Source organism: Camelus bactrianus, chromosome 11 (assembly GCF_048773025.1).
Source record: "Camelus bactrianus isolate YW-2024 breed Bactrian camel chromosome 11, ASM4877302v1, whole genome shotgun sequence".
Classification (NCBI taxonomy): domain Eukaryota; kingdom Metazoa; phylum Chordata; class Mammalia; order Artiodactyla; family Camelidae; genus Camelus; species Camelus bactrianus.
In genome coordinates, this window is record NC_133549.1 from 58328609 (window position 1) to 58340829 (window position 12221).

General features: G+C 38.8%; 1 protein-coding gene across 1 annotated transcript; it reads right to left on the bottom strand.

The window, feature by feature from the left end:
• Positions 1–1020: 1020 nt before the first annotated feature.
• Positions 1021–11927, bottom strand: MRLN (myoregulin). The gene is made up of 3 exons (XM_045518747.1): positions 11772–11927; positions 2571–2680; positions 1021–1250 (listed from the first exon to the last, which is right to left on the bottom strand). The coding sequence occupies exon 3, from the start codon at positions 1228–1230 to the stop codon at positions 1090–1092; it is 141 nt and encodes a 46-aa protein (XP_045374703.1). The 5' UTR covers positions 1231–1250; positions 2571–2680; positions 11772–11927; the 3' UTR covers positions 1021–1089.
• Positions 11928–12221: the final 294 nt, after the last annotated feature.

Here is a 12221-nt window from a genome sequence, read left to right on the forward strand (position 1 = left end):
GAGAGAACTTTGTTTTTCAAGGGCTTAAAGAACAAACGAAGTTCAACAGTTACATTTTAACACTGTCAGAACATGAGGGCATCAAGAAAACCGGGGAAGAGAATCCACTGTCAAATTGCATAGGAGAAAAACAGGCTCTCTTTTCAACAGATTTTTTTAAATGTGAAGTAAGCAAATAAGTCGGGGCAATACTGAAATATAGCCATAGGGTCCTGAATAAAACAGTATTGTGAAAAGAAAGTTGAGCTCTGCAGGTTGGTTTTTCATCACACTTGTTTTATTATTATTTATCTTTTTGAAAGCAACATGATGGGATGGATTGTGAAGGCCCAAGATCTGGTTCTGACACTTCCTAGGTATGGTCTCAAGCTGGCCCAATTCTTCCAGGATTCAGTGTCTTCATCTGTGAAATGGGGACAACTCACTCCTGCCTCCCAGGATACTGCGAGCCTCACGCTAAATGACACATCGTCAGCATTTAGTCCCAAGTAGAAAATCCACACAAGATGCGCCCTGTTTTCTCTCCTCTTATAAGTTCTGTTTTCCTGAAAGAATCTCTTTTAAGATTTTTAGTCTTAACTCTTAAGTTTTTGTTGGTAGAAACATAAAATTGTTGAGGATTAAGGAAAACAATCTACCTACACACAGATGAAATGTGTATGTAGGAAAATGAGCATAAACTATTAGGATATCATAAGGAAAGACTATCTTATGTTAAGCTCCGTGTGTTAAAAATAGAACTATATTAAATTTCACATAGGTATGCATCCTTAAAAAAACAACTTCATTCATAATTACACCTACAGATTTTAGTCAATCTCTCGACTAACAATCATGGTAAAACATCAAGAAGTTTTAGGATCAGCAGTGTAGATTTGGGGGAAAAGAAATTCCATTTCAAGTTACGTGACTTTTATAAACCATAAAGTACTAAAAAATACGCAATATTGTTTCTATTGCAATGTCCTGTTGGCTTCTAGAATAACGGAAGATGTCACCAAATTAAAACCACTCAACATATTAAATTACAAAATTTTATTTGCTGGAGTTCAACACAGAATTCAAATGCAAAGTAAGGGAAGTCAGCTTCTATGAAGTTATAACAACATATATAATAGACAGGAAGTCAACAAAGATTACAAATAAAATTTTTAGAAGTCTTCCCACAATTTCATCTTCCAGACTTGTGGGGGTAGTAGTAGAAATTAATATCCAATTTTTACACATCATATCCAAAATGCTCGTGCTCCCTAGAGGGAAAAAAGAGAAAATATCCTTAAGTGAACACATTTTATACTCCTGATTCTTTAAACTCAATCTAATATTTGCACTGTAAAGAAATAGTGATGAAGAATTGTCTTTCAGCCAGGACTCTGTATGTATTTGTAACCAACCAATGAACTAAAATATCTTCTCCGTAAGGAGTCAAAATATTGTCACCTGCTCATTTTGGCCACTTTAATGCCATAATCACAGATTGTTCTATATGCCAAACTTGCCTTTCTTTCTTAAAAAAAAAAAAAACAAAAAAACAGCCCAAGGAACTATAATTATCATTCTCTTTTCATGTTATCCATGTTTATTTTTGAAGTCTTATCTGCAAAGTCATTTACAACCATTTTTATGGCGTCAGTGAAACTGCCGTTCTTCTAACCTGTCAGTCGATATTACCAGGAAATGAGAATTTGAAGACATAGAAAAAGGTAGGTGATAAAATTTTTAACAACAAAAGATCTTTCTCATTTCCTTGATCCTTCCTCAAAATCCTCTCATGTTTTGGTCACTTAATGAGACGTTAAACATTTAATTGCCTCCACATTTCTGTGTTAATCAAACAGTTTTTTAAAAATAGCTGGAATTTTTTTAAAGTATTATGAAATTTTAAAAGATATTAATTTGTGTTCTGATTAGCACTAGAACACTGTGGGAACATTTTACTGAATGCCTGTCAGGTAGGGAGTTTAGAATCATTCTTAATCCCTTTCTTTCAGGAATGTAAGGTCAAAGAATCGAGTAATTTTCAAAGCCTTAAATATTAAAGTCCCTTATATAAAGACAACTTAAGATGAGCATCAATACCTTTAAAACGTGGCAAGATAAGGTTAAGAAAATATTTTCTGCTATTTTTACCCCAAAACTCAAAAGGCAGGTTGAGTTTTAAGAGAGAAGGAGGAGGGGAGGTAGATGAGATTTACACAAGTGTCTCCTCCCACTTTTAGCCATCTCGATTAATTTCTGAAATAATGAGCCCCTTTGCTAAGGGAGGGAGTGACATGCCCCAAATTACATAGCAATCACTGGCAAAGTAAAAACCTAGAATCTCCCCTATACTCAGCAATTCCTTGCACCCATATTTGAAAAACAAGGGGTAACAATAATACATGGGTTTGCAAAGTAATTTTCCTTCCCTCCTTATGGCCTCAGCCTCCAGCGTGTGTTTCTTCAGTCTGTGTTCCGAAGGGTACCTCCGATTTTCTCCAACAACAGTAAGAGAGAGACTGAAATAGGAAGGGAGGGCAAGACCAGAGGACTGGTGGGTACTGAAGAGTGAGCAGAAACCCGTTTCTCACCTGACTTAATCCCAGGTAGTGGCAGATAAGGCTGCTTCCTGCTTTCTCTCGTCTGCTCTTGCTAGAACAAAGTGCACTCAGCACAGGTGGTCTCTTAGCAACCTTGCCTCCTGTATCAAAGCACATTAAAAGGTTTTACTGGATGATGAGGTGGTATATGAAGTGGACGGGCAGGGAGTCTGCATGGAGAAACTCTACTCTCAAAGCCAGAAAGGACATGTCAAAGAGTGGAATTTGGAAAATGAGGCATATTAATTTCAACTTATCACTGAATTGTATAACTAAAAACTAAACCCTTAACAGAAAGGTTAAACTGAATTGTGGGATTTTCCTGGCAGGACAAGCATGTACCGTGCTTTTGAAACAACCATTCTCAGGGGGTGGGAGAATGGAAGAGATGTTGTTTAAGGCCACGTACTTGCCACTAGTGGATGCGTGAGTCCTGGAGACCTAATACACCATACAGCAGGTACAGACATAGAGGTGTGTCATCAGCATTGAACTTGCTAAGAAACTGGACTTTAATTGTTTCCAGCAGTAGAAGAAATGATAATTATGTGACCTGACAGAGGTGTTCGCTAACACTACTATGGTGATTATAGAGCAATATAAGTATATCAAATCAATATGTTGTAAGAAAAAGAAGTCAGTATGTTGTACACCTAAAGCTTACACAATGTTGTATGTCAAATACAATTCAATTAGAAATTTCCCAAAAATTATTTTAACTATATTTATTTCAGTATCTTCCATGATACAACAAACAAAATTTCTCTGTCTACATAAAAGACCATAACTCATGAGATTTTATATCTGCTATAAATTCTACATTTCAAGATTTTGTATCAGTTTTACAAATAAATTGGAAAGTAGAGGAGTGAATTTATTACAGAAGACCAGGTTGTAGAATTCAACCACAAGTGGAAGATTATTTATTCAAGAAAATGATGGTTATTACAACAATGAAATAATAGAAAGACTCTTTCAAAAATTATGTTAAAATATTTAAATGTAATTAAAACCCATGCCGGACGACCACCCATCACACTCCTGGGTATATACCTTACAGATAAGCAGGGATACCCACCCCAAGACACATATCCAAATGTTATCTGTAATATGCTCAACTTAGAAACAACCCAAATGCCTATTTGTAGATAGATAAATCCATGTAATAGAATATTAAACAATAATGAATACTAAGCTATAGCTACAAACAAAAACAGTGTTGAATTTTACAAACACAATATTGAATTTTTAAAAAGCAAGGCACAAAAGAGGACATAGCATATTTATGTAACGTAGGGAAACAGTTAAAAGTGCATGTTTTAGGGGTGCATATGTGGGTGGTGATGGTGTAGGTGGTAAATTTAACAAGCAAAGGGTTGGCTCTCATAAAACCAGGATAGTGGGAACGTTAGTGAGAGGAAGGGAAGGGATAGGCGGGGGTGGGGGCCTTCTAGCCATATTTCATTTCTTGTCCTGGGTGGTGGTTACGTTGACAATCACTTTTTAACTATTTGCTAAACTTCACATAAAAATTTTATATGCTTTTCTGTATGTATGTTATACTTCACAATTGAAATACAAAAAAAAAAAAGAAAACAGATGTCAATAATACAAATGTCAATAATAATCATAGTGATCGAGTTTGGGTGAAGGACTCTATGTAATTTTTTTTAAAACCTTACTTTTTCCATTTCTCACATTTTCATTTAAAGGGATGTTGCTTATATAACTTCAGAAAACTAAAGTAAGTAGGCTGTAACTGCTCATCCCCTTCCTTTCCCATATATTTAAAAGTAATGTATACTGATTTTATTTTTGCAAAACCGATCATTTTAACAAATACAAACTTGGGAAAATCACATCTATTAGTGATAGATTTTAATGAAAATATGTAACTTACACTTTTATCCAATAAATTATTTTTTTCATTTGAATGTTTCACTGATATATTTACTTTTCCTCGAGTTTATGTTAAATCTCTTTTGCTAAAGAACATGTTTTTGTCTCATTCAAAATGCTCATGAGAAACAGGAAGGCGGGTGGTTCCTGTGTAGTTCTTCTCTCCGATGTAAGATCTGTTTCTAGATCTAAATCACTGGAAGGACGTGAATCTGTACTATCACAAGTTTACTAACACACTCAGATTTTACCGTGGATTAAAATTATGTGTCACGGTATGTTGATTTACATTTTGCCTAATTAGTTTTTCCTTAGCTAGAAGCTTGATCATCACGTTTTTTCTTTGCAGGGACATTCTTTTGGGGGAAAGGCTATTTAGCAACAGCAATTTTCAGGAAAAAATTGGATTCATAGTGCTTTTATTGGATACAACATGCACCAAATAAATAAATTTCAAACAAGTGAGGACATGTCTAAAATTATGCTTGAATGTATTGAGTGTAATAGCTCAGGACCATGGTTTTATATTGAAGGTAGTATTTAAAAATCAGAGCTAAAATAACACCATTTCCAATTTCTTTTTTTTTTAATTGAAGTATAGTCAGTTACAGTGTGTCAGTTTTTGGTTTTTGGTGTATAGCATAATGTCCCAGTCATGTGTGTGTGTATATATATATATATACACATATATTCATTTTCATATTCTTCTTCATTAAAGGTTATTACAAGATATTGAACATAGTTCCCTGTGCTATACAGAAGAAATTTTTTTCCCAACTTCTGATATAAGACATCCCACATTATTTGGGGCCAAATATATTTCATGTTGAAATTTTTGATGACTGTAAATAATTTCCTCTTCCATTTGAATACCTCAACCTACTTTTCTTTTCCCTGTTTCCAAAAGGCACTAAGAATCCATTTATTTTATAGAACGTTATACTGAAAATAGGATGAATAGTCTCTTATCTAGTTTTTCGAGCTTGTCTTTATTTTTCCTTTGGACTCTTGGTCGAACTCAAATTGACCTGTTTATTGAGTGGTTGACTAGTGGTATTGCACATAGTAAGTTAGACAAATGGCGAGTAACAGGAACTTTGGGTCTCAGGGAGTTGAATATCACTGTACTCTCTGTTCTTCACCCTGCCATCAGTTTGTAGTCTCTGGCCTTTCAAACCTTTACAATCTTGTTTTCATATAAAACAAGGTTTCTCAAGTCAACTCTGACTCCTGGGACAGGAGTACATTTGCTAAATGGCTTTGATCTCTGGCAAAAAATAAAACAATGAAAAACAAGAAAGTAAAAACCTCTCTATTAACATAAGACAGTAGCACTAAGACTTCACTCGTTTCTCAATCTCTCTCAGCCTCTATTATTTCCCCTTATTAGGTGTGGGTTCTTGGTCAAGACAAAGAAAAGAACAGAACATATTTTGCAAAGTCTCTTTTTCAATCAAAAGAAAAACATTTTTCACTGGATTCAAGATTATAGTCTTAAACACATGAATCACATTTCAAAAATATTTTCTTTTTTGATAAGAATTTGCTAATCCGACTCTTTGTTTCCAGCAATATCTAATGGTCAAGATAATACTGAAAGAAGTTCCCTAGAGACACATGTTGAAAAATGAGACACAATTGAAATCGGTCCGTTTTTGCTTAATAGGTCACTTCAGCAAGTATAATAATTTCCATCTATTAAGGATCTAGTATGTGCCAGGCTGTGATTACGCACTACTGGGGGATGGAGCAACTGCCCAAGGCTCCTCAGTATCCCATGCCAGAGCCTCGATGCTACTAACCCAGGACTCCAGTCCCTAGGTGCCACTCTCTTACATGGACTTATTAATGTTTTCAAATGAAAAGATCTGATTGACGATGGAAATTGATGAGGCTGAAATGAAAATGTCTACACTTCTGTATTAATGGCCACTCCTCCTCTTCGGTCCTGGTTCCCTTCTGTCTACGTCAACTGCTGGTTGAACAATGGGATGGATAGTCATGCAGTTATCCCTCTGATAACCTGAATTTGCCAGAACCTTTTTACAACAGCCAGTTTTAGCCACATCAAACCAATCTGCACTTTGTAAACGGGTCATTCACAGACCACTACTATGAGTTTACTGTCTAGCAACCAGGTTAGCTGAAAGTACAGTTTTTTAATCTATTTTTTATTAGCTTTTACTCACTGCAGCTTTATTCTTCTTTTAGTATTAGTTTGTTATCTATCTACTGATCAACTAAGGACTGACAACTTTCTTCCCTTGACCCTATTAACCTTAGCCGGACAAAGAAATAACAAGAATGCTTTTAGGACTTAGTGGTTAAGAGACGAATCTGGAATAAGACTCACTAGATTTGACTCAGATCTGCCATTTACCATGAGACCTTGGACAAGTTACATTAACTCCGTGCCTCAGTTAGCACTTTTAAAAAATGGGAATCATAATAACAGCACCCATTCCTTAGGGTGCTGTGAGAGTTAAATGAGATAGTACTTGTGCTTAGGGAGTAAACACTTCATGAGTGATGATGACTATCATTATTAATTATGCTCTGTCATATTATCTCCTAGATGGTACACCTTGAATGAATCAGTCTCAGTTTCTCTCAAAACTGTCACACACCTACTCATCTTTTGAAACCCAACATTATCTCTTCTGTGATCCATCCTGACATCCTCAGGCAGAATTTATTGCAACATATTGCAACTCACTACATTACATTCTGGCTGTTTGCAGGCACCACCCCATAGGCAGTTGCTGTCTTCCTAGTAAGTGGAGGGGGCCTTACCCATCCTGGGTCCCAGTGCCTCATGGTATTTGATGCTAATCAGTTTTCAACAAGTATTGATTCAATAACTGCATGTCAAGTAGAAGCTTTCTCAGAAGACCACAAGTTCATTTTGTTCAACAGACAATTACAGCAAGAAAAACACATATATTAAGTCTACTTTTCCCAGGAAATATTTCAAAAATAAAATCCCAAAGTCAGGTATTTTCCAATTTGGTCTCCATGTGGAAGAGGTCTCTTTCCCACAAAATTTATGTTCAATAAAACTATCTTTTAGAAACTTGAGAAACTATATGGGAATTCTATCTTGGTGATGTGTTTGCCTTTGTTTTTGTTTGTTTGTTTGTTTGTTTGTTTTTTCTTGTAATTAGGGAATCTAGTCAAGTTGTTGGAAGGCAACACAAATTTGGAACCGGCCTACAGAATTTTAGGATTAGACGTGTCCTATTGGCATGGCTACTGTTTCTGCAGCATATGGAGATCTGTCCCTTAAGATTCCAGAAATAGGTGATGGTGTGGTAGGACAGGAGATATAAACTCCTCAAATTTGAGTCATTCAGAGGTTAACTGAAAACTTGGCCATATTCAATAGTAAGTGGATTTTGTGTGTTCTGGAAATTTCTACAATTTGAGTTCAAGTTGCATTTCCTGAACTAATTAAGACTCCATTAGATTCTGCCCAAAGCTGAGAAAGGGACATCTGAGAAATTAACTCATCAGTGTGTGAGCCTGGTATGAGAGAAAGCTTGAATGAGAATTAATAAAAGGCATACGGCTTTACAAGGAGTAAGATATGATTTCAAGGAGATTTTTCTCTCTTCAGCTTAGAAAAACAACTGGAGTGAAAGATCTGAAATATTATGGAAATGTTGGTGCTGGAAAAGATATCTCAGATTTCATAAACTTCTCATTTGACAAACGAGACCCAGAGAAGTACAGCGAGCTGTCTGAGGTCACACAGTTACTTTTCTTCAGAGCTACTGGCATAATTGCCTCTGCACGTTTTTGACACATTTATGATAAACTGGATTCCATGTTTGACTAGACTTGGCTATTCAAAGATATTCTACCTTTATCGCCTCCCAAACGCTTGGATTCAGGCCAAGGTAAGACCAGAGAGTCCAGAATAAAATAAGTCACCAGTGAAAACTGGAAAACTTGACAGGTCAAACTCATAAGGCATGAAACTTAACAAAGTGGACTTGGCCTGAAAACAAACCACGTGCTTTGTCGTAGATGGTGGGTCAGCAGGATGGAGCCAGGAGACAGTGTAGGTTTGGGAGCCAGATGGAACTGGTTTGAGATCCTGGTTCTGGTTTGAGATCCTTGGGTCTGATTCTGGTAAGAGCACTACAGCCTGGGACCAGGCATTTCACCTCACCTGCTACCTTATCTGGAGACAGAGATGATATCCATCTTGCAGGGGATTGAAAGGATTTTATTCATAAGTACAGTTAAGAAAGACCTACACACGCTTTGATTCTCATCTCATAAAACCTTATGAGGTGAGTTACCAATACTCCGATTTCCTTCATTGCTGGGATTAAAGACCAGACTTTAGTGAGCTATTTGAGGTCACATACCAGGGATGACCAGGGATTTGAATGGAAATGGGATTGGCTCCAAGGCCTTCACCACCACAAGGTCTCAGGACTGGTAACAAGGTGAGCCCAGAGCCCCACGTGCCACCTGGCATTGGATAAAACAGTCGTCAGTACGATGGGGCAGTGAAATCAGAAGGCTGTCCACTTCCCTGTCACCCAACCGCAGTAAAGAGGGGAGAGCGAGGGACTCAGATGGACGAGAGGATACAAGTGGACTTGAGAGATGAGAAGCCCGGGAAAGCTGAAGCAGATACACAGACACGTCTTTACCTGGCAACACTCATGAGGGACCACCTGATCCCTCAGGGGAATGGGGGTGGGGGACCCTACACCTGTGTGGAATCACTTCTTCTCTTCAACTGTACTTCTCACGCTGTCTTTCCATGTCAACATCTGTCCAGTTTGGACCCTCTCAAGCATCTACGACCACACCTCGAATGTTCTGAATAAATATTCTGGCCCTAAAATGAACTATTTTTCTCCATATGAACAAACATTTCCTCTTAATCATCCACTACCAAGATTCTTGAAGGCTGAGATCTGCTACCCCAATCCTGCCCCAAATGGGAGGCTGCATATCCTCTAAGAAGACATTACTCAGTTCCAAGCACTTAACATGAATAAATATTCTGGAACCAAAATAATCAAGATGTTTTCCACCTCCTCCCTGCCAAATTCTCAAGCCTTACCAAGAATCACAGCTGTAACACACTCTTACAAGGTCAAATGGATTGCCCAGAGCCCCTTGCAATTTGGGGTTGGGAGGACCAGCCCTGCAAGGCTTCCTCAGGAAACCCCAACAGGGCAGGACACTCAATGCCTGTCTCCCACGGTGTGACCAGGTAGTAGAGGGGCCGAGTCCAGGTGCTTATTTGTTGGGTTTAGGGTTTTTATTTGCAGAACTCACATGTCCAAACAAGTGTCATCCCAGGTTTGGGGCTTGTCAGGTGGAGGAGAGTGGACAATCTCTGGACCTGTTTGACTTCTTAAAAGCATTTGGCAAAAACCATTACACACGCTCCTCTGCATAAATTCACTGGTGGTGGTTTCTTATCCATTATTTGGAATTGTTTTCTAAGAATGTACAGCTTTCCAAAGGAAAGTCTGACCAATAATGCCCATTTTCAGGCACTGAATAAGTTTTGGGCATGATGGCCCTGTGGAATACCTGTTGCACCCTGTCTGACCATCCCACGTGCTGTAGGACAAGCGCATTCTGCCTTGCATCAGAGTTACTCATGAAATGACTTCTTTCTCCTACTATAGTTAGAGTTTACTGACCCCTTGCTAACCCGGCACTGTGTCTTCACACAGAATTCAAGAAGCATTCGCAGAATGAAAACTTGCAACAGCAAACAAAAATCTCATCTTATCTCCTGAGTTTACAGGGTAACAATTTGGGAAGCAGGAATTCGCTGAGGCAACCCTCCTTTCTGTCTCATCCAGACACGGAATTGAAGCTAGCAAGGGGGATATCAGACCTCTGGAGCCACAGAAGCACGTAACCAAAAGAGGACTTTTAGCATGCTGATTATAGTAGAGCAGGTAAGTTTATTAAAACAGTAGCTTATGCTTTGAAATTGCTTTGAAAGTTCCCCCATCTTAGCTGCAGCCTGATGCCCTGAACTGCTAACCACGCCCCACCCTCCAAGGCCTCCACCCTCAGCACTCCCGTGGCTTACACCATCCTGAGGAAAAGTTATTAAAAGCAGTAAAAGCCAAGTATTGTCTCTACAATTTAGACTAAAGGTTCCCATCGAAGACCACGTTGGAAGGACCTGCTGTAGAGCACAGGGAACTAGATTCAATTTCTTGCAATGAGCTGTAATGGAAAAGAATTTGAAAAAATATATATGTATGTAAATTTAAAAAGGACCACATTGGAGGCTCTAGGGTTAAGTTTGAAACAGAGGATTAAGAAGATTCAGGAAAAATTCAAATGAGGAATGTCATACATAATGTTACCATACTTGGCCACTTCTATACACTATGAATAAAACCCACCACTCTGTCCAACAGGTTATAATTCTCATCTCACAAACAAGGGAACTGAGGCTCAGAGAGGTTGAGTACTTGATTATAGTCACACAGCTTGTTAGTGGTCAAGGCAGGGCTCAGTACCAAGCTGGCATCTGCCTCCTTCCAGTTCCTTGTGATGCCTCCCTTACATGTTTTATTTAGAAGCCTGCTACACACGTTCAAAAGGATTGAACCTGTGTAACCAAAGCAGAAAACGGTATTAGCCCGTTGTCCTGAAGAGGGGCTGGAGTGTCAAGTTTCAGAGGACTGAGTTTTTCTAGGATCCAGTGTTCCCCTTTTCCAGACAAAACACAGTGACCTACTTTTCAGGACTCTCAGAAGCAACCATTGTTTTAAAAGGCTGCAAAGACAAGCCTTGGCTCAAAAACTGAGAAAGCAGTGCACCCTTGGCACATGACAGGTACCCGCTCTGAACCAAACTGCAAACATGTTAAAATGAGAAAGCCCAGGCCTCCAGTCCAACATGCCCCGGCAGGCATTCTCCACGCTTCTCTGTGAAATCACTGAAACCCTCTGCCTGGAGAGGGACCACGGAGAGGTGGAAACCTAGCACAGCCACAAGGCTTGGTCGAGCAACTCAGATGTTACTAATCCCTTGCTTCTCCTTCTGCCTTCATTTAGCCACCGGGAAATGGAAGGAATAGAACTGTAAGTCACTGATCTATCTTATCAGTCTTAGAACAACTAGAGAGAGGCTGAAACGCAGAGGGGAGGTTGGCTGAGTCCTTCAGCTTTCCATACTCTCCCTCTCCTGGAAGCAAGCAAGACTCACACTAAACTCTCCTCCTATGTCAACATTTTAAAATGCCACTTTCGTTTGTTTGTTTGTTTGTTTTTTCTTAAAAGCAAAACTTACTGTTCAGGGGTTCAACACGCGAAGTCCAAAGTCAAGGAAATGATCTCTCTTTTGTGAAAAACACCATGTGCTCCTGCGTGGCTTAGGACGCTCACTGGGCTGTTATTAATAACGGGCGCAGAGCTTCCCGAAGAAACGTGAGCCAGTGGGTCACGGGAGGAGGCGAGGGGAGGGGAACTGACAGACGCAGGTGGGATACATCATGACAAAAATATACTTACGCCCACACGGGAGCTCACATGACCCCAGGAGGAGGGGAACGGCCCCTCCTCCATCTATAGACCCTTATGTCAAAGGTTCTAAGAGTTTCACAACCAGCTAACAAAAGTATCTTTACTGTTTTACTCTCTTGAAAACCATCATGACGCATTTAACGTTATGCTACCCTTTGTTCTTCTGAGCAATTCTTTTCCATGGATATTTGAATATCTTCTTAAATGTGTTATGTTT

Coding starts and splice junctions, on each gene's coding strand:
- MRLN (XM_045518747.1), bottom strand. CDS start 1,230: ATGATGTGTAAAAATTGGATATTAATTTCTACTACTACCCCCACAAGT.